Source organism: Lynx canadensis, chromosome C2, assembly GCF_007474595.2.
Source record: "Lynx canadensis isolate LIC74 chromosome C2, mLynCan4.pri.v2, whole genome shotgun sequence".
In the NCBI taxonomy this organism is placed as follows: Eukaryota; Metazoa; Chordata; class Mammalia; order Carnivora; family Felidae; genus Lynx; species Lynx canadensis.
The window spans coordinates 5,743,370-5,768,821 of NC_044311.2; the positions used below are offsets into that span (position 1 = coordinate 5,743,370).

General features: G+C 49.1%; 1 protein-coding gene across 1 annotated transcript in view; it reads left to right on the forward strand.

The window, feature by feature from the left end:
• The window catches only part of ITGA9 (integrin subunit alpha 9), a 305,474-nt gene that overhangs the window by 257,367 nt on the left and 22,655 nt on the right, over positions 1–25,452 (forward strand). Inside the window, exons 24-26 of the mRNA XM_030329294.1 lie at positions 8,038–8,163; positions 9,982–10,101; positions 14,432–14,533. Coding sequence (XP_030185154.1) covers positions 8,038–8,163; positions 9,982–10,101; positions 14,432–14,533 — 348 coding nt within the window. The remainder of the gene's footprint in view (positions 1–8,037; positions 8,164–9,981; positions 10,102–14,431; positions 14,534–25,452) is intronic.

The following is a 25,452-nucleotide window of genomic DNA, read 5'->3' on the forward strand; positions in this document are numbered from 1 at the left end:
CCAACCTTTCAAAGACACTCGTTACATAAAGCTAGATCTATCTGTTAGGAGGAACTACCCAGGATTGTTAGCGGTTTCTCTGCTCGTGTTCAATAGTGTCCTTGCAGTTGAAAAATCAAGGTAAATGAACGGAGCCTTTGGGCAGCCAGCCTCTTCTGCGTTATTCTGGGTCTATATTCTTGCAAAGACTTGAAACGACTGGTAATACGTGAAAATGTTTGTTTTAGGATTTGTTCGTAAAATGTTAGCCTCTTGTACCGTTCTTCAGTCAACACCAAGAAATAATAGTGAATCAGAGCAACGTGATTTAACCTAAGGCATAACATAAAGAGCTCTATAAGAGGAAAGATGGTCTATCAGTTTATATTTTGCTGAATGGAAAAGGTATAGTTTCAGTGTATCTTTCTGTTAGTAAACCTCTTAGGTCAGCCTGATTAGCCAGTGGGTATCATTTCTCAAACATTTTCTGAGTACTATTTTTATTTCAAATCTTGAAGTCCTAAAATTAGTATCACCAAAGCCACTGTGGTGAAGGTTCTGCCTCCTGTGGCAGAAGGGGCCTATTATCTTTTGATACTTGGTTCCGAGTTTGGGCAGTAGGTAATTGAATTAGCAAAGTAGGCATTCGAAACATTCTCTGGGTTTTCAAACTCCAGGGGTATGTGAATCTAGAGGAGCGGGTGGCAAGTCAGGGGACGGGTCATGTTTACCCAGTTGCCATCCGCTGTGATTGGTGGGACATGATACAGAAAAGTGACCCCAAGATGTAACAGAGAACACAGAGTCACTGATTAACAGATGAATGTGAGTTAACGTGAAACACGTGTTATTCAAAAATGAACCTGTGCCCTCTTTAATCCGAGTCAGTTCAACAAACATAGTTTTCGAATCAAACTTCATCTAAGACCCACGTTGGCAAAGACTCTGAGCATCTTTCATAGGGAGCACTAATGTCATTGAGTTTGCTCCCCTGCTGATCTGGTCCCCTGTTTCTGTTTTATCGGCTGTGTACTGTGTTCAAGGCAGTTCACTTTGTACATCAAGCCAGGGACACTTTGGTGAACTTTCCCATCCCTGGACCCCAGCCAGCTGAAGAATGGTCAAGAAATGGGGCTGATTCTGGTAGAAAGGGGATGTCTATGCCTTAGCCTGTTAAAAATCTGCAGTAATATCACACGCCCCGGGTGAAAAGTGGTTCCTTCACTTTGAGACTTGTTCATCGCCTTCGAGGTGGCTGTCCCACCTCCATCTGAGATTTGTCTGCAGGACCCTCCTCTGTGTCAAGGCCCACCTCTACTGCCTCCTTTCTGCCCACCGCAACCCAACATTCATCCAGTGCGTGAGCCATGTTGAACTCATAGGTACTCTCTAGTTCAAGTCTGCTGTTGGCACCTCTGTGCCCTTGCACATGCTATTCGTCCCTGCCTGGAACTGCCTTCCCCTTCTCACTCTGCTCTCTAGGAGTTCTCTTTATCTTCCAAGATCCACATGAAGCACTACCTCCTCTGAGTCAAGAATGCAGATCATGACAGGCCGACTGCCGGTAGAGGGAAACATTTCTGAGGGCTTGTGAGAGAGCGGACGATGAGATTAGGGCCCGGGCGTGTGGGGGACAGAGGCTCTGCAGCCTGGGCCCAAGGAAGGAGGAACAGGAAGGGGGCATCCTGGGGGAAGCTTTGGAGATGGTACTCCTTCCATAATTCCATAATCAAAGCATCTAGGTGTGTGACAGGCTGCTTAAGCCCTCTGGGCTTCAGTCTTCTCATCTGTAAAATAGGAGTGAAAGTTAAGGAGACCAGATGGCCCAGTTTGCCTGGCACATCCCTGATATGTGTCTCTGTCTTGCTCATCCATCTGATTAAGTCTCCCACTTCCCTCTCGAAAATATCCTCGTTTGGACAATAAATTATATGATCACCCCACTGATAGCAGCACCTTCTATGCATGGGTATTATGAGGATTCAGTATGTGCCATAGCTGTTAATGGTTTTTGTGGTTTTTTTTAAGTTTATTTATTTCAAAAAAGAAAGCATGAGCAGGGGTGGGGCCCAGAAAGAGGAAGAGAGAGAATCCCAAGCACGCTCCACGCTCATTGCAGAGCCCGACTCAGGGCTTGATCTCATGACTACGACATCATGACTTGAGCCAAAGTCAAGAGTTGGATGTTAACCAACCGAGCCACCGAGGCACCCCCATAACTTTTAGAATAGTACCCACGTTAGCTGGCGTAATTCCTGTTTATATCTGAACTCCGCACAGGGATGGGGCCGTAAGCAGCTGGGATTGATTTCGAGGGTGATACGCTTGGGGAATGAGACTCCGAAAACAGATTGGAGGACTGCTCTGTCCCTCCGGTCTTGAGGCCCAGGGACAAGAACTGCATTAGGGTGGCTCTGTTCTGGGACCCCAGGAGAGACCTATGTCCTCTCTCTACCTCTAGGTCAGCAAACAACTCAGAGGTACCATAGGCAGGCCCCTCTCTTGAGGCCACAACATGGGAGTGCTTTGTTTTCTCCAACCCCTTTATCAGACCACCACGGCCTGGAGAGTCTTTAGTGAAAGCTCTAGACGTTCCTTTGAATGGTAACGGACTCTCTTTTGCAGCATCAGGCCTTTGGAATTGTCCCGATTCATACTTTGAACCCTGTAGTTTATGCAGGGAGGTTTGGCTAGACCGCGCCAAGTGTACCAAGCACTTCGTCCTCAGATGGGCCTGGGACCTCGGAGGCTTCTGACCACAGAGGCTCCTGACCGAGGCTAACTCGGACTCTGCCACCAAGTGATGTCCACATTGTCCTTGGGCTCCTGACAGTTTCCCAAATCACCACCATCTCCTGGTTTTGACTTACACAATGTTTTCTTTGGGGTCCGGACAAGGGGAGTAAAGGAGACCAAATGCCAGCAGAAAACCCTCATTAGCTGCCTTGGCCGAATCCAGCCTTGACACTGTGGCCCACATCCTCGTCCTTGTTGTGTGTGTTTGGTGAAGACCTGTTATTCACATTCCAGTAGACGTGGGCCTCATCCAGCTCCCAGAGGTCCTGGAAGATAAGCAGCCGTGTCATGGGAAGCATTTGGACTCGGCTGGTCTGGAAAATAGATGAGAATTGAGTGGGCAGGGACGAGCAGAGGGCAATGGCCACAGAGTCCTTGGCCAGCCACAGAAATGAATCTGTTGGACACGAGCGCCGTGGTGTTTGGATTGTCTGCAACGCAGGAAGAAAACAGCGTTTCCCTTTGATTTTAAGCAAAGAAGTGGCGAGGGAGCACCTGGGTGGCTCAGTTGGTAAGCGTCCGACTCTCGATCTCAGCTCAGGTCACAGTCTCATGGTCATGAGTTCGAGCCCTGTGTCAGGCTCTGGGCTGACAGCGCTGAGCCTGCTTGGGGTTCTCTCTCTCCCTCCCTCCCTCTCTCTCTCTCTGTCCCCGCCCCCCCCCCCACCTCTCAAAATACATTTTAAAAAAAGTATGCAAAGAAGGTGTTTACAACCAAGCTGGGAGTAGGGGATGTCGGCAATTGCTTACCTACATGACGTGAGATCAGGTGGCCCCCTGCTCTTACAAAAGGCACGGGTGGTCCTCAAAGTATGGAATAAGCAGGTGAAGACAACCTTAGTGACCACCTAGGCGACCACCCTAATTGAACACAAGGACGCTGAGACCCCGGGGACTCGAACGGGCAGCTGTTAGCAGGCAGAGCTCGGGCCAACGCCCGGGACTGTCGAGTGCCCCCCAAGGCCCTCTGGGCCTTCACTGGGTGCTTCTTGCCGCCAACAGCCAGTCACATGACCTGGACAAGTCCTGGAACTCAGGGCCTGTGGTTCCTTATCTGTCAGCTGAGGCCAAGGGACGGCGTGATCTCCAAGCTGCCTCCCAGTAAACCACATTCCAGGATGCTCTGTTCCCCTTCCAGGCCGAGACAGCATGGAGAAGCCTGGCCTCTCAGCCAACAGGCGCTTTTATCTCCCACACTCTGGCCAGGAGTCAGTCTTTGGCCCCAGTGGCAGAAATGGGTCAGGATGAAGGGTTCTGGGCCTCCCAGACTTTGAGCTAGTGCGTTCTTCTTCTTGATCAGGGGAGGAACAGGAAGGTCTGGTTTTCCCCCCACCTGTGCCTGTGCATGACTGCCCCCCCAGCCCCAGCCTCCTCTGTACCTGAGAGGCAGGGACATGTTATAAGTACCGGCTCTGGAGCTGGATGGCCTGCCAGCCGAGAGACCTCAGGCGGACCTCCGGCCTCCCCTTGCCTCTCAGTTTCTCCATCTGTAAAACGGGGATGGTAATAGCACTCACCTCCCAGGGCAAGGACTGCACGCGCTAATGTGTGTAAAGCACTCAGAGCCTGCACACGCGTTAGGTAGTGTCGTGGCTGTTGCATACAAACCTACCCAACATAGAAAAATCCTGCCCTTCCACGACCCGGACAGGGACTGGGTTGCTCAGTTCTAGCTGAGGGAACATCTGCACATCGGCAACAGGATTAGGCGATCGGAATCAGACCCATTAGAGCACCAAGCAACCTTCGATCTCCCTTTGAACGAGGACCACCCTGAACCTCCCCGAAAAATGTCATTTTCCCCAATTGAAGTGATTCCCGTGTAACCACAGTCGGGAGCACAACTGGCTGAGATTTTCATTCAACACAGACTCAGTCTCCACTTCCCTTCTCCACATTCCCCTGGGCCAGATCAGACGTCACACGGGGTCACATCACATCGCTGTCGGCACCCTGTTCGCAGGCCGCCCAAGGCTGAGCGCTGAGGCTTCGGCTGGTGCTCACCCCCTCGCCCTGCCTCCCGGCTTCCTCCTGTTTGGGGGTATTCACAGTGCCGGGCTCCTTGCACCCAAGGGTAGCCAACTTGGCTGGTCTGGGGCTCTGTTCCCGCCCTTCCTCTCCCAGCCTAGAGACCCAAAGCACCAATTCGCAGAGCCAGGAGGAACTCTGCCTCCACGCCTGATTTCGATCGGGGACAAATGCATCGCACAAGACTCAGAGATTCCGTGTCTCTAAACCCAGACCAAAGTGTTTGTGTGACCAGGCCCCGCCCTCTCAGCAGAGGCATGCAGGCGCCCCGGGGCTGCAGCAGGACCGGTTTTCGAAGTGACCTTTCCGCGAATGTCCGCTCCAGAAGACTAACAGGTTAAGTGGAGGATGCTTCAGAATGAGAAACGAGTGGGATTAGGAACATGAGCACAACACATGCAAATTCTCAAATGCTCAGTGAACGAAATGCGTTCCATCCACCCACCGTGTGCCCTCCGTGCCTAAATAGAGGGCAACCCCCAGATAACACAATACCCCGCTTCCCTAATGAGGTGCATTCAACACTTCTTTGGGCCAGCTTAATAGGAATCAGAAATGGGGTTGCCTTGGAGGTGGGGGATGGGACTGGACTGGAAAGAGGCAGGAGGGAACTTTCTGGAATGAGAGACAGATTGTACCTTCACTGGGGCGGTGGTGATGTGGGTGACTTCATTTGTCAGAATTCATCAAACTACACTCTGAAGATCTGTGCGTGTTAGTGAATATAAATTTTACCTCAATAAAAGAAGTTAGAAACGCGAATTAAATAACTTCGACTCACAATATTTAACCTAACTACGCAGTTGCATTCTTAAAATTACATTAAGAATAATATGTCAACTTACATTATTCTTCCCATTTGCACATCTCACAAAATGGTTTTATGCATACATACATCCTTTGACATCAGCATATATCATGACAAAGCCACTTTTTAAAATTTTTTTAAATGTTTATTTCTGAGAGAGAGAGCGCGCACACGTGTGCGTTTGAGCACAGGCGGGGCAGAGAAAGAGGAAGAGAGAATCCCCATGCAGGGCTCAAACTCACGAACCATGAGATCACGACCTGAGCCCAAACCGAGTCTAATGCTTAACCAACTAAGCCACCCAGGCGTCCCTCAAAGACTTTATTTTTAAGTAATCTCTACACCCAACATGGGGCTCAAACTGGCGAACCCGAGATCAAGAGCTGCATGCTCTACTGACTGAGCCAGCCGGCTGCCCCGGGAAATGCAGTACATTTTCAATCCAAGCTTCTTATTGAAATTTTTTTTGCAAACCGTGAATGCCCATTTCCATAACATTGCAACGGTTTTTCGCATTTGTCTCGTGATTATTCGTGATCCTCACTACATCAGGGACCTGTGTTTTGCTTTCTAAAAGGGACTTTCAAATAGTTATCGCAGGTTGCCATACTCGCTCCGAAGAATAATTCCCAAGTCTGTGTTAAATCCCATTGCTTTCTTCCCATTAATTCCCTCTGGTGACCTCGAAAAGCAGCCAAAACCAGGGCTGATTGAGACTGAATCAGGCTGATGTATCTTCCCAGATTCTGTGGTTCAAAAAAAGTAATTGAGACCGTACCAAATTATGAGATATTCTTAAAGAATAAGAAGTCCTAAACTAGGAGAGATTTGTAAAGGCAGCATAGTCTTTTGTAATAATGAATTGGGGGAACTAGGCCATCTTATTTGTTTTCAGATATATTATAGTAAATCCTGGTATATGTGTTTACACCAAAGATAAAATCGAGATTAATGCAGCAAATTTGGGGATCTTATTCTATAGTTTGTTATTAAAAGATGAGCACTGTTGGCTTAAGTTAGAAGTTTCTTGATGTAAAAATGTTAAGTTTTGCTCCCTACTGTGAATGGGAAGTTGAAACATTCTTTTTTCTTTTTTAATGTTTATTTGGGGGGGGAGGGGCAGAGATAGAGGGAGAGAGAGAGAATCTCAAGCAGCCTCAGCACTGTCAGCAAAGAGCTGGGTGTGGGGCTTAAACCCACGAACCATGAGATCGTGACCTGAGCTGAAACCAAGAGTCAGATGCTCAAACGACTGAGCCACCCAGGCACCCCTGAAACATTCTTGAATAAATTCAGACACACTATATTTTCCTTAGGAGCTTTAAAAATGAGAGGGTTTGATTTAAACAGATGATTCTGGTTAGAAAAGGGATTATAAACGCAGTCCTAAATTATGAATCACTAATTACAAATTTTACAACTTGACCTTAAGTTATGTCCGGTCTTCAGCGACAAGCAGGGTTATGTAATGATGTATGTAAAGAAGTCTGTTTTTTTCACCATATCCTCAATTTAGGCATCAAAAATAGTGTTATTCTTAAAGAAACCACCATGGAAGGCTTACGCTGTTGTTTCGGTTTGTTTTTTGTTTTGTTTTTAAAATTTTTTTAATGTTGAGTTTTGAGAGAGAGAGAGAGACAGGGCCGAGCAGGGGAGGGGCAGAGGGAGAGGGAGAGGGAGACACAGAATCCAAAGCAGGCTCCAGGCTCCGAGCTGTCAGCACAGAGTCCGACGTGGGGCTCGAACTCACGAACCATGAGATCATGACCTGAGCCAAAGTCGGACGCTCAACCGACTGAACCGCCCAGGAGCCCCGCAGAACTCTGATTTTAAATGACGTTATAGGTCATTCTCTAGTTGGAGCAGAGAAAGGGGCCCAGAGAAGTCCTGCTGGATGCCTCTTCTCCTCTCTAGGGAGATGACTAAGGGGGGTTGATAGCACCCTAGGTATTCTGTGGAACACAGTTTGAAAACTCTGGCAGTGGACCATGCATGAATGCTTGGTCTTAGAAGACCTGGGTTCAAAACCTGGGTTCTAGACTCTGTGATTGCTGGCAAGGACTTAACTTGAGTCTCATTTTCCTCCTCCAGACAAGGAGCGTGAAAGCTCATCTCCAGGAGTAGCTACCGGGATGCTTATAAATGTGCTTTGGAAACCATGAAGTATAAGGTTTATTTTGTTCCTTAAGTCTTACCGTCTCCTAGTGACATTTCATTCGCATGTTGCGTGCCATCTCATCTCAATTATTTAGGGACTTCGGATTATCTGGTCTCGTTGATGGTACTACTTTCACCCTTCAGCTTTGCAGCAATATTGTCCGCTGGAGGATGGTCAAGGGGGAAGGGATGACTTTGCAGTAAGGGATTCCAGGTTCATAATTCATTCTTGGGATGGACCACTGTGACAGATTTCTTTTCCCTTTCAGGTGGGCCAAGAGAAGGGAAACTGTTCTTTCCAAAAAAACCCAACCCCCTGCATCATCCCTCAAGAGCAAGAAAATATCTTCCATACGATATTTGCCTTTTTCACAAAGTCTGGAAGAAAAGTCTTGGTAAGAATTTGCTCACTGGTTGGGTTAACATGGGTGGTCCTCACGAGGAAGGCGAGTAGGAGATAGAGAGACTAGTTTTCTATTTGGCATTTATTATTTTCCAAATCTGGTTTTAATCAATTGACGTCTAGAGTCACAAGGACTGTGGTCAAGTCCTATTTTTCAGCCTGAGGTTTCAATCAAAGTGTTAAATTTACATTCCAAATTCCATTGCCTGGCAAAGGGAAAACCCTTGCAACCCACCAAGCACAAAGTAAAACATTTCTCCAACGAGTATGAGTCTAATCAAGACTGATGGTTCTACAACCACTTGGGAAAACTCCTGGGCAGTCTCCACTAAAACTAAACATCTCCATATCCCGCGACCCAGCAGTTCCACTCTGAGGTAGACCCCCAAGAGAAATGTGTACTTATGTGCCCTAAAAGACATGGATAAGAAGGTTGACAGCAATCTTCTTAGAGCTCAAAGCTGGGAACAGTCCAGATCCCCATCAACAGGAGAATGGGTAAACAATTGTGGTGTAGCCCCACATGTGGGAATATTACAGAGCAGTGAAAAACACTACCCCACGCTACAACAGGAACGAATTTCACAGACATAATAATGCCTGAAAAAAGCTGGAGCCAAAGCACACATAGTATAATATTTCACTTATAGGAAGTTCAGAAAAACCAAGGCTAGCAATAGTAATGAAGTTCAGGATAGTGGTTCCATTTGAAGGAACGTCAACAGGAGAGGGCATGAGGGAACCTGCTTCAGTACCAGAATTATTCCACACCTTGATCTGGGTATAAACGTGAAAAATATATCAAGGGGGACCCTTAAGATTTATTCCATCTACTCTATGTAAGTGATACCTCCATTTTTTTTTTTAAGTGAAGGTATTGAAGATACAGTTATATGCTTTCCCCAAGCCTCCTTTCCCCATATATTTGGTTATATCTCTTTAGCGTATTATTTCAGGATGGGCACATCTCACTTTTCTTTTTCTCTTTTTTCCTAAAAAAAAAAAAAAAAAAAGGACTGTTTGCCTCTTGCACTATGGGTTCTTTTGGTTTGTTTTTTGTTTTGTTTTTAACTTACCTAGTGCTGATGATACAACTATTTTTAAAAGCCCTTAGCATGATTAGGTATAGTGATATCTCGTTGTTTGACAGACACAACTCTGTGTGCGGCTGGCAGTTTTTCCCCAGCCACGAAACATCATGCCGGAAGGTGTGTGCGTTTTGGATTCTACCATACGAAAGAGAAGAGTTCCTCTTTTGTAACTTACATTTGGAATTTAGGTGTCTGTTGGTGGTTCGCGTGTTTTCTTGGTCAAACGTGCTTTTCTTTCCTCCTGTGTTTTCTTGAGTCATGATATGACTTCTGAGCCTTCTAATTTGCTCTGCCTGGAAAAGGAGCACGAAAGTGTGTTTGCCAACTGCACAGGCAGAGATCACATAATGCAGGAAATAACATCCTGTGTTCAAAACTCATAAGAAAAATTCTTTTGGAATACGTAAATGTGTGTCTTTTTGAAAACAGTCATCTGTCCCTGTGAAATCCAGTTTTTGGGTAGTGTAAACCAGTGAGTGGCTTTTTCCCATTTGCTTGACCTGAAGCCGTGTTCTGGTGCCCGCAGGGGCAGGAAATCCCTCCACTGCCCTCTGGTGGCAAGAAGGAAATGATTACGATCTTCCTTTGGAATTCTCTGCCTAGGATTGTTTTAGTCACCAGAATAGAAGCTCATGGAGCCCTCTGCTCCATAAACTGCTGCGCATTTGTCTTTGTTCTTAATACCGTTTGAAAGAAAGTTCTCTGATTTCTCTTCTCAGGATTGTGAAAAACCAGGAATCTCTTGCCTAACAATGCACTGTAACCTTAGCGCGCTTGCTAAAGAAGAAAGTCGTACTATAGACATTTACATGCTGCTGAACACAGAAATATTGAAGAAGGTAATGCCCTTCGGTTCATTTAAAAGCATTGGTATTATAGGGGCGCCTGGGTGGCTCAGTGGGTTAAGTGTCCAACTTTGGCTCAGGTCATGATCTCACGGTCCGTGAGTTCGAGCCCCGCGTCGGGCTCCGTGCCGACAGCTCAGAGCCTGGAGCCTGCTTCGGATTCTGTGTCTCCCTCTCTCTCTGTCCCTCCCCTGCTCACACTCTGTCTCTCCCTGTCTCTCAAAAATAAATAAATGTAAAAAAAAAATGTTTTTAAGTAAAACATTAAAAAAAATTCTTTTAAACATTGGTATTATTATTAGGTATAGTGATATCCAGTATGAATACGCTGTATGCTAGCTAACTTGACAATAAAATATATTTAAAAAAATAAAATAAAACAGTTTTATTTAGCAATGAAAAAAGAGATTTTAAAAAGAAAAGCCTTGGAGTAGGTTTTCTCATGAAACACTGCCTGCCCCTTTTAAAACGTTTCTGGCCGGTGCCATTGGTAATTCGCTGCAGGAAGATGCTGGGGTCGGGGTGGGGGCCACTAGACCCTTGCTATTCTACATGCGGTCTGAGGACCAACAGTATCAGCAGCACTTGGGATCTTGTTAGAAATGTGGAATTGAAAAAGAAAAATGAAAAGACCTGCAAAATCTTGGGCTCCGTCCCAGGCTTCCTGAACCAGCATCCTTCAGTTTAATAAGCTCCCCGGGTGTTTTGTTTTGCACATTTAAGTTTCTCTCGACTTCAGCTTGCATCAGAATCCCCTGGAGACCTTGTTAAAATGCAGATTCCTGGGGGCTGAGTCTGAGATTCTGTCGTTCTGACAAGCTCCCATGCTAGATCAGGGGTCAGCACACCTTTTCTGTGACAGGGCAGTTGTAAATATTTCTGGCTTTTCAGGCCACACAGTCTTTTGTCACAGCTCAACTTGGCCATTGTCTTGTGAAAGCAGCCATAGACAATACTCAGATGAATGGGCATGGCTGTGTTCCAATAAAACTTTATTTACAAGAACAGGCAAAGGGCCAGATTTGACCCATGGGTGGTAGTTTGCCAGTCCTTTGTTTAGATGACACTTTATTTCAGGGAAGTCCAACTTTTGATCTTCAGGTCACTTTGCTATTATGAGTTTATCAAAAGTGGCTCATTTAAAAATACCTCAGTCAGTGAATTAGCGGTTCTCTAAAAATATCATACAAATTCCCTTCGATTTATTTTAACATAAGAGCTGCGGAGTATGAAAGGCCACAGCCAACCAGCTGCTTTTAAAAGAATCACTTGGGAAGATAAAATATGCGTGTTAGCTACAGAGATTCTATTTATTTTCCTCTGGAAAAACTGTGTGTGTTAGTCGGTATAAACCTGAATGAATATCTTTAGAAAAGTCATCCCAATGTTAGTTTTAAATTAGGCATGGCAGTAGCATGCTGACCTGAGAAGTCACAGGCACGAGAGATTCAAGATGTTTCGCCCACTTTTCCATCTGTGACTGGTGCGGCCCCCACACGCCCAGGGAGAGCTGCGCACAATTCTCTTTTCCTTGGTTTCCTTTGCAGGGAAACTAGTTTGGGGCAAGTTGGGCTCTCCCGGCAGTGTTTCCCTGTTGCTCCTCTCCCTTAAAAAAGGACAGCGTTGGGGCATGGGGGACAGCACCCGGGTGGCTCAGTCAGTTAAGCATCTGACTCTTGGTTTTGGCTCAGGTCCTGATCTCATGGTTTGTGAGTTCAAGCCCCACCTCAGACTCTGCGCTTGTCAATGGGCAGCCTGCTTGGGATTCATTCTTTTTCTCTCTCTCTCTCCCCCCCTCTCTCTCCCTCCCCCCCCCCCCCCCCCCCCCCCCCCTCTCTCTCTCTCTCTCTCTCTCTCCCTCCCTCCCTCTCCTTCCTCCCTCCCTCCCTCTCTCTCCTCCTCCATCTCTGCCCCTCCCCCACTCACTCTCTCAAAAATCAACAAATTACAAAAAAAAGAAAAGAAAAGGGACAGCGTTGGGAGAGGACCAGGCGAAAGCTAGAGTCCCAGTGGCCGTCCTGTGATTCCGGAAGCGTGTCTGGAAGCCCCGCATCGCAGGAAGTGCCTTCCCAACGTGGGTCTCCTGGGTCAGGCTGAAAGATTAGGCTTCCGTATACTTACCTGTCCCGTTCATCTTCTTGACAAATGGCCCCGGTGACAGTTTTATTCCCCACGCCACACTCGTCACTGTCGACGAAGCCCTGATCCGGGCACGGATGGCAGGGGGGAAGCCAATCTGATTCCTCCTGCACCCTCAACCCAGATGTTTGCCGCTTGCACTCCGTCATTTGTCCTTAATTGAATTGCAAGGCCTCAGGCCTTTCTTGTGTATACGGCTCAGTGGCCTGGCCTTCTGCGTGACTCTCCCTGTCAGTGGCCAGTGGTAACCCTTTGCCAAGGATCATGTCCCACTGACCGCCGTTCCCAAGGACCATCCAAGTCCAGTCTGTGCCCTGAGAGACAGCCGTGGGGTGTCGTGTGTAGGTGCTGGATGATCAGTCTCCCTGAAAGTGCCTTTCTGCAGAAGCCAGAAATTTCAGGTGCAGAGGAGAGCCTAAAATGAGGCTGCCCTGGAACCAGATGGGTCCCCAGCTGCTCCTAGAGCTTGAAACGCAGAAAGTCAGTCCCCTGAAGCCAGCCATGACCTCCCTTGGGGAGTGAGCACCAGACGAGGCGCCCCAGAGCCCTCTGGCCTCCCTAAGGGTATGGAGCCGCTCCAGCCTTGAGGTTGGCCTGGGCCTCCAGTTGTGTTTATTTTCCTTTGACCTCAAGGTCCAGCCCCAGACAAGGGAATTTGAGGTTTTATTGTTTTGATCTTAACTAGTTTTCCTTTGAAATGCAGGGTCTGACTTTTTAAATTATCAGAGGATTCAGATTGCTCTGAAAGTGCCCTTCTCCAACCACAGGGAGGCCTGTCCTGGGGCGGGCTGTTCATCTGCCCCGCCTTTAACTCTGACAATTACCACCATCATTTGTTATTATCCTTGTGATTATGAGGATCCACAGTGACGATTAGTCAAGGTTGCGAATAAACCACACATTTACGAAACTGTTAAATTGGTAAAAGATTATTCGCACACAGAAGTATTTACTGCTAGAGGAGAGCTGACGGGAGCGGTTCGTTTGCGTGACAAGCTTCCCAGAAGCATTGAAAATCGGTTTCACTGCCGTTTAAAAAAAAGGGACAATAATTAGCGCATACCTCCCAGGTGAAGCAGGCAAAGTGGCCTCCCCGTGTGCCCTCCCGGGAGGGTCTTTGTGGTTTCTTTGGCAGAGATGAGCAGAGGGAACTGTTTTCTCTGAGAGGGTCCTCTGCTTTCACTTTCGGGGGGGGGGGTAGGTTTTACCAGAAGTGGGTCAGAGCTGGCATCTGATACGTACCTCCTTGTGTGGCAGGCAGACTGAGGAAGTGTGGGTGGGTCTACTGCAAGTCACCTCGCTGGCAGAGCCCCAGCCACCCCCACAGGTGGGCTGCCGAATGTTCCAGTTGCCCGCCTGTCCTGCTTCCTCACCGGAAGCCAGGCTGGTCCTCCACCCACAGTCAAGGTAGCACTGTCTGTACCACTGGCTCAAGCTGCTGACCCTTCCCTGAGCCGCAGTTTTGCCCTCTTTCCAGATCCCAACCCCATCCCTGCCTGGTGGCCATTTTCTCATTCTGTGGATCTGAGCCCACATCAAGGCCACTGCTGGTGGGCTCTTCCTGAGTCTTAGATGTGCCCACGCCCCCCCCGCCCAGTCTCCTTACTCCTCAAGCCATGGCCTGATTTATAAGCTAGATGTGTCCCTGTCTCATCACCCCATCCAGCCTCCTCTCTCCATGTTAAATGGTTTTGACCCCCAGACAGCCTCATTGAAGGGTAAAGAAAGAGTTAAAAGTAACTCATGTGAAGGGTTTGAGGGTTGTGGTCAGAGCAGGAGGATGCTTGAGAAATATAAATCAGATGCCTTCCATGGAATGCCAGGCCTGGATTTGTTGTACACAGTTAAGCAGCTTTATTTATTTTCTACTCTTTGTGAGTATGTCAATATCAACGTCCAAATATCTGGCTCTTACCGCTTGGAAACCATAGCGCACAAGCTTGCGTGTATTGATGACTGGCAAAACTTCAGCTTTTCAGCATCCGCCATAGTATGAAAGAATTCTCGAGAGGCAGACTGGAAACCTCTGTTTACGTGGGTGCCTGGAATGGGGAGGTACCTAGTTCAGGGATAAAATTTTCATCCGGCCCACATGGAATCTTGGAATTCAGTTCTTCCTGCTACTTTGAGGCCCAGCCGTTGTCACTGAAAAATGTGTCACCGAGTTGTGTTGTTTCCTCCACAGGACAGTTCATCTGTCATCCAGTTCATGACCCGTGCCAAGGTCAAGGTGGATGCTGCCCTGAGGGTGGTGGAGATAGCCAATGGGAACCCAGAAGAGATGACGGTGAGTCAGCCAGCCTTAGAACAGCCCTCTTGGGAGGGTGAGGGAATCTGGGTGGCTTGGTGCTAGAATTTGAGGGTAAAGACAGTCTCTGAGCCAAGATGTTGGCTTTGCGGTAGACCCAAGACCATGCCTGCCTTGGCTCCCAGGCCCCCACGGAGAACTGCTGCGGTCGGCTCTTGTGATAGCATTGTTCTTTACTGTGCCATCATTATGTGAAAGCTCTCTGCTATGACCAGCTCAAGGAAAAATAGTCTGGAAGTACCCTTGACAGGGCTTGGATTTCCACTCTGAAAGCCAGGACTATTTTTATCTTTCTCAGACCTTTCCCTGAAACCTCATCTGCCTCCCCAATCATATTGCTCCATGGATAAACACTAGGCGCCTTAAAAACAAGTGGTTTGAATAACTTTAAAGAAGTCACATCCAAATTTCTAAGCCCTCCAACCTTCTTTCACTCTCTGCCCCCTTGTCCTGCCTAAAGTGCGGGGGATGCAAGCTTCAGAGACACGGGAGGGTGCGGCAGCGGGAGGCGTGGATGTGGGGGTGTGGGGGAGGCTGGAGGGGAAGTGTGGCCTTGGGATTGTGCTGCCTTTTACGGGTTTTCAGGGGTCGGGAGGGGAGGTGCATTCTTGACACTCACTCTCACATCCTGGGCAGATAGAAAGGGTCGAGACAGCAGCCTGCGAACGGGTTTTGCCACCGAGCTAGGCAGTGACCCTACCTTTTTGCATCTACTTCCCTGGAATTCACCTCCTCTCAAGGGACTCTTGGAGGGGTCGGTGTTGCCGTGACAAATTTACAAATGTGATAAAATCATAGAGGTTGTGTACCTGCAAAGAAAAGGCTGTTAACTTATTTTGCAACAACAATAGGAGCACCACGTGTCTCAGTGTTAGGATATGAATCGGCCCAAAGCCCATTCGTGTAAGACCCTGAAAAAAAAATAAGTCTCTGGGGACTGCAACGAAACCTCAGTCCCGCTCCTGTGTGTGGTGAGCAAGAGCCAAGAGCACCAGCTAGTGCGGAACGAAGGTGAATCTGGGAATGGGGGAGGGTTATCAGAGCTGCACCAGGGCTTGGGCATACCATGCTCAGTGTGGGCAAGGGCGGCCAGGTGCAGAGCTGGACTCCTCTGTTCACTCGGAGAAATTGTCCAGGGACTAATTTTAATAACAGGAACCAAAAAGGGTGACTTGGAATGGCACTGGCATCTCTCACCCTCTAGGGCGAGTTTTTCCAGCAGATCAGGTGTTTGGAGCTGGCTTTTGCCTTCTCCTCACCGCCTTCTGGCCATTTCACTGCTAATTCAGACCCTCGCCTGAGAAGTGAAGGAGACTGGTTCATCGCTCATTGTCATAGGTCTGGTTAAAAAGTTTTATAGCCCAACATGCGAGGTTTGGAATGTTTGAGTAGACCACGGTGTTCCCGCTTGAGAGCTAAGGGATGTGATTTAGCAGGTTTCCTACAGGTGGAATCCCTCATGTAGATGAAAAACCAATTGACTGGGCACATCGCCCTCAGTGAGAACACTGAGCTATGGGATCCGGGAGGACATTGCTTAACATCCCATTGTTGGCCTTCTGAGTCATCTGTATGCCCCCAAAATGCCACTTCCATTAACTACTGTTCCATTTTGAGCACTATGGTGATATTTTCATTATCAAGAGCTCTGTGAAAGAAGCTCTCACTTCCAATGATTTTTCTTTAGCACTGACCCATCAGAATCCTCAATGTCGCCTTCTCCCTCCTTTCCAGGACTTTGCCTTTCAACCCATGAGCTAGATGAAGTCCTACAGTCTGTTCTCAACTTTCCTGGCAGGAAAAAAAAAAAGTCTTTTCTGAGTAGGAAGGTTTACTTTTTTAGAACAAACACGTTCTTCCCTGCATGAGTCTTCTGAAGGCCTGGCTCTCTGTCAGCTATCTATTTGAGGGGAAATTTCCATGGAGGCTAGCCACCAAATTTAAACCGGGCAAAGTTTCACAAGATTTTAGATTAGATACCAAATTCTGATGGCCTTGGAATGAACAGGAAGTGTCCTTTCAGCTGGTAAGGAGCAGGGTGTGGGTGAGAAGGGGAAATAATCTGATTTGTAACCACATAATGTGTATACCGTGGTAAATTTCCCCAATCGGGAAATCAAGTGATTTTCCTGGGACTCTTTGGATCTTTTCTTTTTATGCTATGGTCTGAGTGCTTTACAAAGCATTTGAGTGAGTAACTAGAAATATGTGATCGATTTTTGAATGTTTATTAATAAATAGATCTGGAGGGTACTTTCGGGGGGGGGGGTGTCTAAGACCAGCCCCATCAAGCTCACCTGTACAGACCCAAACCTGAGAGCTCCAGGTGAGATCTGTCGTGTTATATTCTGTACTGGTTTCCAAGTGCCAGTAGTATGCTGAATTTCCTATTCTGTTCAACCCAGCCCTTTTTTTTTTAAGTTTATTTTTATTTATTTTTGAGAGAGAGAGCAAGCGGGGGAGGGGCACAGAGCGAGGGAGACGGAATCACAAGCAGGCTCCACCCTTTCAGCACAGAGCCCGATGCCGGGCTCAAACTCACAAACTGTGAGATCATGACCTGACCCGAAATCAGCTGCTTAACCGACTGAGCCACCCAGGCGCCCCGACCTGGCCCTTCTCACTTTTCAGGGAGATTTGCCAACAACTGAGGCTAGAAACTCCCCCAGGACAAACCAAGAATCTGGAGAATCAGCTTTGCTACTGCGAGCCACCATCCCCAACCCCCTTCTCAGGCTGGATGAGAAGCTTGTATGAATTACATAGCACACCGATTTTCTTGATATTTTCCAGCTGAAGAAAATAGGATACAGACATAAATCCACAGGTGAAGAAGTCACTGCCATGTGGAGTGTATACTGGGCTAAGATCTTAGGAGCAAGCGGGGAGGACTGATTCTCTTTTTGGCAGAGTCAGAATGGGTGCGAAGGATATATGGCAGCTCTCAGCATTGCCAGGAAGTCTGGAGAACCAGGCTGAGGGCAGGAGAGGAGCCCAGAAACCTGAGGAGCCAGGACCACGGGCTCAGGCCATGGGAAGAGTGCACGGGGTGCTTTGGACACAGCTGTCCCTGGCTTCTCTCAGCCTCTGGCTCTAGAGTCAGTGGGGAGCCTCTCACTGCCCGAGGTTGGGTCCCTGTCGCCGGGAGACCACACCCCAGGGAAAGCAAACCCCCAGCATCTCTGTGACACCATTGCCCTGAGACTTACACAGAGGGGGATTCCCCAGCACTAGAAGGGAGGGAGGGGGTCAATACAGGGCTGCTAAGAAGTGACAGTTGTCCCCTCTCGTGGGCTTCTCTTATCCTGAGGATCAGCGTCAGGCCAGCTAACCCCTGGCTCCTCTTGGGGCGCACACCTGAGCCACGCTTTGTTCAGTCATTTGGACCACTCTGTTGGTAGTAACTTCCCGGGCCATCTGCAGCCTTAATGAGAGAATGTGAAAATCCTTGTCCAAAGATGGTTGAGGAGTGTTTGGGCTTTTTTGCCTTTCTTTCTTTCTTTCTTTTTTTAAGAAATAGTATGTTTGAAGGAGTGATACTTCCTTGCGTATTTGACAGGGCAGGCGTTTGGGGCCCGTCACCTTCTGCCATGGTGCATGGGAACCATCTGTCCACACTGGGGCGTTCACCTCCCTCACGCAGCCCACTGCCCTCAGCACCCCTTCAGATGGGTCAGAATTTTAACAAGTGCCTGGAGATTTCCTTGTACCGCCGCCCCCCCCCCCCGACTCGGTTAGAACCGCTAAGCCTCTGCCTCTAGTGAACGAAGGACCTCCGACACTTGGGAAGAAGAAATGACTTGCCCGGCATCTCACAGTGACTGAGGCAAGAACACCGCGTCCCGGCCTGAGGCTCCTTCCCCCTCCCTGCCTCAGCCAGCCAGGCCCCCAGGAAGTCACTGAGCCTTTGTGGGTGAAAGGGCCTGGACAAAAGCAAAGTCTCCAGCATGGAAAGGAAATTGTTGACTCGTTTTAAAGTATCTCTGTTAAAACCGCCCAGGTGGCCTGGGAGCCCAGCCAGCTCCTTCAGGCTGGACCTGGCCGTCCTCACCCCAGAGGGGGCCTTCCCTTCTCGTTCTAATCAGACCCCAGAATGAAGCCTCAGCATTGCAGCCACACTTTCGCTTCTAAAGTCACCTGCCCAGCCAAGCACTAACTGAGCAGGGCAGCAAGTGCAGAGTTCATTTTCTCTGAAGCCACTTCCATTCAACTCCCAAGCTCAGCCCTTGCGAGAAGCCAGTCCTCTGTGAATGCAGAGGACTGCATCTCCCCTCGGGAGTCAGAAAAGCCCGGGTTCCAGCCCTTCTCCCTCCCTGTGGCTTTGGGGATCAGGTAGGCTGTGTGAGCCTCAGTTTCCTCATCCATAACACGGGAAAGCTGCTTTCTCCGTCCTAGAGATCTCCTCCCTCGTTCTGCAAACTACCAGTGCCCCCCAACCAAAGACACAAGCCGGGGCATCTCAACCAGACGGGCGTCACCTAACCTGGTAAACAGAGACTATTCTCAAAGATGCCACTTATGGTCCTTTTGGTGTGCTGCTTCTTGATGCCAGCTTTACAATTTTTACAGTCACCGAGTAGATTGTGACCTGTACTTTACCATTTACGTGGCCAGTTACACTTAAAATTAGGTTCCACGAGGCAAGAGAGTTTTCCCCCTCGAACCTCAAGTTACATTGAGATGTAGGTTGCAGAAGAGGGTCATTGGAAGGTCACCACCGGTCCTACTCTTCACCCACCAGCCCCACAAGTGAGAATTAAGTTATAACCATAAGAAATTGAGAAGTATTCCAGCAAAGTTTGCCAAAATATGAGTCCTGTTTCCTAATAGTCACATTTGCTTATTTATTTGATGAATATTTACAGGGGCCTTGGTAAGAGCCAGGTACCGTACTAGGCAGGCACAAGGGATGCGATGGGGAACAAAATAAACGTGGCCCCGGCCCTCCCAGGGCTGATTGAGGGGACAGAGGATGGTAAACAGGGAAGCAAAGAAGGATTTCATTTCAAATTAAGGTTAGTTCTGGGGCGCCTGGGTGGCTCAGTTGGTTCAGCTTCCGACTCTTGATTTCGGCTCAGGTCACGATCTCACTGTTCGTGAGACTGAGGCCGCTCTGAGTCGGGCTCTGTGTTGACAGTGTGGAGCCCGCTTGGGATTCTCTCTCTCCCTTTCTCTCTGCCCCTCCCCTGCTTGTGCACACATGCTCTCTCTCTCTCAAAATAAACAAGCCTAAAAACATTTTTTTAAACAACAACAACAAATTGAGGTTAGTTCTATGGGAGCAACCTGCTTTCTTTTCTTTTTTTTTTTAAATGTTTATTTATTTATTTATTTATTTAGAGAGAGAGAGAGAGAGAGAGAGAATGAGTGGGGAGGGGCGGAGAGAGAGGTAGAGAGAGAATCCCAAGCAGGCTCAGTGCTGTCAGCAGAGCCCAATGTGGGGCTTGATCTCACGAACTGCAAGATTACGACCTGAGCAAAATCAAGAGTCAGACGCTGAACTGACCGAGCCTCCCAGGGGTCCCCTGGGAGCAACATGCCTTCTCTTGAAGGAGTCAGGGAGTCTTTCTCCAAGGAAGGTGAGACCTAGAAAATGAGAAGGAATTGGCTTGCCAAGGATGGGGAGAAGCGCCCCAGCTCAGGGGGAGAGCTGCTTAAACACCCAAGCGGCCCGCTGTGCTCACGACTCGAAGACCAGTGTGGCAGGAGCCCGCGGAAGGGTGAACGCATCTGTGGGGAAACACACGGGCAGGTCTGCACCGTGAAACACCAGAGGGGGCAGTGGCGAAGGGAGGCCAATGAAAGCTTCTGTTTGAAGAGGGGAATGGCATGATCTAATACACAGTCGATCTTTGAACAACACGGGGGTTAGGGGCACCAACCCCTGTTGCTGTCAGAAATCCACGTAGAACTTTGGACTCTCCCAAAACTTAACTATTTTTTTTTAAATACAATTTTTTTTTTCAACGTTTATTTATTTTTGGGACAGAGAGAGACAGAGCATGAACAGGGGAGGGGCAGAGAGAGAGGGAGACACAGAATCGGAAACAGGCTCCAGGCTCTGAGCCATCAGCCCAGAGCCCGACGCGGGGCTCGAACTCCCGGACCGCGAGATCGTGACCTGGCTGAAGTCAGACGCTTAACCGACTGCGCCACCCAGGCGCCCCCTTTTTTTTTTTTTTTTTTTAATTTTTTTTTTTTCCACGTTTATTTATTTTTGGGACAGAGAGAGACAGAGCATGAACGGGCGAGGGGCAGAGAGAGAGGGAGACACAGAATCGGAAACAGGCTCCAGGCTCTGAGCCATCAGCCCAGAGCCCGACGCGGGGCTCGAACTCACGGACCGCGAGATCGTGACCTGGCTGAAGTCGGACGCTTAACCGACTGCGCCACCCAGGCGCCCCCTTTTTTTTTTTTAAATACAATTTTTTTTCAACGTTTATTTAACCAAAACTTAATTATTAACAGCCTGCTATTGACCAGAAGCCTTACTGATAACGTAAGCAGTCAATTAACATGTAACTTGTATGTTATCCGTATTATATACTATGTCCTCTGTGTTATATACCTATATACGGATATGTAATAATCTGTATTATATATCTGTGTCCTTACTATGTATAAAGTAAGCTAGAGAAAAGAAAATGTTATTAAGAAAATCATAAGGAAAAGAAAATACATTCACAGCACTGCACTGCATTTATTTTTAAAAATCCACATGTAAGTGGACCTCTGCAGTTCAACCTGTGTCGTTCAAGGGTCAGCTGTGTATTCTTTAAAAACCACAGGCTCCGGGGCGTCTGGGTGGCTCAGTCGGTTGAGCGTCCAACTTCGGCTCAGGTCGTGATCTCACAGCTCTTGAGTTCGAGCCCCACGTCGAGCTCTGTGCTGACCTCTCAGAGCCCGGAGCCTGCTTCAGATTCTGTGTCTCCCTCCCTCTCTGCCCCTAACGCACTCTCATTCTGTCTCTGTCTCTCTCAAAAATAAATAAACATTAAAAAAAAACAACAACAACAACAACAAACCACGGGCTACTGTATGGGTAGTGGACTGGAGGAAGGAAAGGTGGAAATAAGAAGGCTAGTTAGAAGGTTGTGACTATTACCTGGCAAGAGGTGATGGTGGCAGAGGCGATGGAAGCAGACAGGTTGATTTACATCAGTAAAGATGTGGCAATTTGTGTGGTCACGTGTAGGGGATGCCCATCCGAAAGGGTTGGGAGGAATCAAAGGATTCCTTGATGCAAAGCCCCTTGCCTGGTGCATCCACATGGACATTCAGTTAATAGTGGCTCTCACTCGGGCGCCTGGGGGGCTCAGTCGGTTGAGCGTCCAACCTCAGCTCAGGTCACGATCTCACGGTCTGTGAGTTCGAGCCCCGCGTTGGGCTCTGTGCTGACCGCTCGGAGCCTGGAGCCCGCTTCGGATTCTGTGTCTCCCTCTCTCTCTGCCCCATCCCTGCTTGTGCTCTGTCTCTCTCTGTCTCTCAAAAATGAATAAACATTTAAAAAAAATTTTTTTTGCTCTTTAATAAAAAAAAAAATAGTGGCTCTTACTGCATAAAGAGATGGCCAAGGACAGGCTGAACCACATGAAGAATAAGCCTCTTCCTCCCCCAAATCCTCAAGAGTCTTGGTCAGTTTATCCTAAACCGATGATTTCTGGTTATCATCGCGATCACTATCATCGTTGTTATTTTTGTAAACAACAGAACCCACTCCTAGGTTGAAATACGCTTCAGTTGCCTCAGGGGTGCGGAGCCTGGCATTTCCCCCTTCTCTGTTTCCCTTGGTGGACGCTGTACCCCATGCCGAACCCCTGGACTCTAGAGAGTTCTGCTACAAAAGGTGGTATTTTAGGACAAGACTGCCGTCCGGTCCATCAACTTCTATCACTAGACACGAGTTGAACCCCCAGTAAGTATGAACCAGCATCACTCTATACCCTCAAGACTTTCACAGCACACACAGGGCACGCAGACATGCTCGCAGCCCGGTGTGGTTATGTACCGCGAATGCCCGGCTCAAGAGGTTAGGGCGGGCTGCGTGGGAAGAAACAGCGACCCCTGAGCAGGCGCCGAAGGAGTCTTCTAAGGGACGGGCGAAGGACAGGCATGCCACAGGAAGTCGTGTGGTGTCCTAAGCTAGATTCTCAAGGAGCAAACGTGAGATGAGCGTGTGTGTGCAACCAGTTTATTAAGGAAGTGCTCCCTGTGAGCCCAGGAAGGGAAACTGAGGCTCCAGGAGGTGAAAAGACCTTCCACCCTGAGATGCCACGGCTTGTCGGTTGAAGAGCCAGGACGGGCTGCTGGGGCTGGCTATTTGCAGGCCCCGAGCCTTCCTTACCCCTGTGCTCCTCTGCCCTGTGCTGGCCCGTTGCCTCGCGCCCACACGCACAGTGGGAAGGCCATTCTGAGCAGGTGGTAGGGATCACAGTCCTGGGTGGTAAGCAGCTGGCCCTTTGTTTCAGGAGCGACCCTCGGCTCTGGTGGCCCGAGCAGCACATCACGTGCCGACTCCGGGGTCTGTTGATGCTGGCGCTCTTCCTGGTGAGGCCTGGTCCCTCACCAGATGCATAGCTCCTCGCCCGGATAGCCCGAGGTGGGTGAGCTGTCCTCTAAAGAGCAGCCGTGAGGATTATCAGCAGTGGTGGCTATAAAACCTCTCAACGCGGCGTCGAGAACTCAGCCCGTTCCCAACAGACGCGGCCCATGATTAACCACAAAGGGATTATGGCACCAGCCCAGCTCTCGCCTCTGCAAACTCTAACAGAGCAGGCCATCTCCGACACCCGGCACCTGGCAGCCACGGGCACGGGTGACATCTCTGTTTGTCACGGCACAGACGTATGATGCTGATCTCGCCAAACGCGCCGTTTATTTTCTGTTCATTGATGTGGTCTCCAGAAGTCTCCCTGCTCCCCTGAGCGGGTGTGCTTTCCGAGGGCTGTGTTCTGAGAGCAGTTTAAGACGTGGTTCTGCTGAGAACATTTCCTCCCCCCTCGCCTACCCCCTCGCTGGCTGTTAGATGTAATCAGAAGCAGGTGGAAATGTCATTTCATCGTCCCAGATGTTCCGTCCCCTCCACTTTTTCTCTTACTCGAATTCCTGCTCTGTGAGGTGTGTGTGAGGTCGACTGCAGAGAGCGTCTTGCCGTCGTAATTGACCTTCAGCCGACCTGGGTCTGAGGTTGAACCTCCCTTTGGGTAGTGCTGACTGCACCGTCCTCTCAGCACCGGAAACCCTTGTCCCGCAGGGGCCTGGGCCAGGCGCACCCCGTTGTGGTCATGTCCTCAGGCCTCCCAGAGACCTGAGCGTTGCCAGCTGTGACACGAGGCCTACTTGCGGTGGTGGGAATTTGAAAGGTTCCAGAAACACAGAAACGAGTCCAGCCCTGGGATTCGGGTTTGCCAGCTGCCTCAGACCGGAAGTTGGCTTCCGGAGGTTCCCAGACACCGGCTCGCCAACCTCAGGTGCGTGAAACTCCCCAGCAGCCGGCAGGACACCCAGGATGTGGGCCCGCGCTTGCCCCGGCCTGACGTCCGTCCTCCTCAAAGCCTCTGTGGAGACAAATCCTCAAGCCCCTCCTTCTCTTACGTATTATTAGTTCACGTCCGGCACACGAGCCTCCCGGCTTTCATCCACGGCTATGCCATCAGCCACCCCTTTGCCGAGCAGAACTGCCACCTCGGGTCTCCCGGCCTCCACCACCAGACCCCCCACCGTCCGCAGATCTTTTCCCCTCTTTCCTCACCTCCTTTCGTGCTGGAAGCACAACATCTCCCCTGCACCACTTCCCCTGCAACCCTGCTACCAGGGCTGTTTGTTCCTTGAACCCCCCCCCACCCGTGCGAAGTTCTCCCTTCTCATCTACCGCCGTTTTTCAGCAAAGTGCTCCCGGCAAACTGTGAACCATATCCCTCCCCGGGTCCAAACCCTGCGTCGGATTCCCGTTTCTCTTAAGATAAAACGTATGATTCTTAACCCAGCCTCCAGCCCTTCCTATCTCTCCAGCTTCACCTTGAACGTCTTCCTTTGGCGCCTTGTTCATTCTGCCTGCTCCGACCCCGCTGTCTGCTGGCCCTGTCTCACCCCTGCCAAGCTTCCTGCGGCCACAGGGGTTTTGCATATGCTGTTCCTTCTCTTTGGAATGCTGTTCCCTCCCCTCTCTTTGACTCATCGCTCTCAGCTCCAGCAGCTCCTCCAGGAACTCTTTCTGACTGCCACGCCTATCTCAGAGTCTTTTATAACCATGAACCTCTGCCTTGGGGCACTGGCCAAAATTATAATTTCACATCTATGTGTCTAATTGATCAGTATTCTCTGAAAGCCAGAAGCTTCGTGAGGACAACACTATCTGCTTGATTCATCAAGGACCCGCTACAAGTGCCCGGCACGTAGCAGCTGCTACATAGACAAACAGATGGATGGATGGATGGATGGGGTGGACAGACAGATGAATGGATGGACAGATGGGCGTGTGGGTAGGTGGGCAGATGGATGCACGGATGGCCAGAACTCTCCGCCGAGAAATAACATTTGCAAATATATTTTTGAGGTAGAGAAGAGAACACTCAGAGAGTCCGGCTTCGAACCCCAGCATCTTCTGTTGTAGACTGAATTATACCCATGCTCCACCTGATGTTAGAGCCGAGAGGACATTGCATTCATGAACCACACCATGAATCACAATCCTGGTTTAGGTGGCTGGAGAACATGCATTTGAAGCCTTGTTCTGTAGGAATTCACAGGGTGCTGGAGCCCGTCAACAGGAAGATGCGTTGTTACCTTACAGAGGGATAAGGACTAAGAGACGGCACTGCTCGCCTAAGGTTTTAATAAGTCCTGTGGCGCCGTGGGGGTCCCTTGATCCAGTTCAGGGCCTGCTGCGGCTGGGGTAG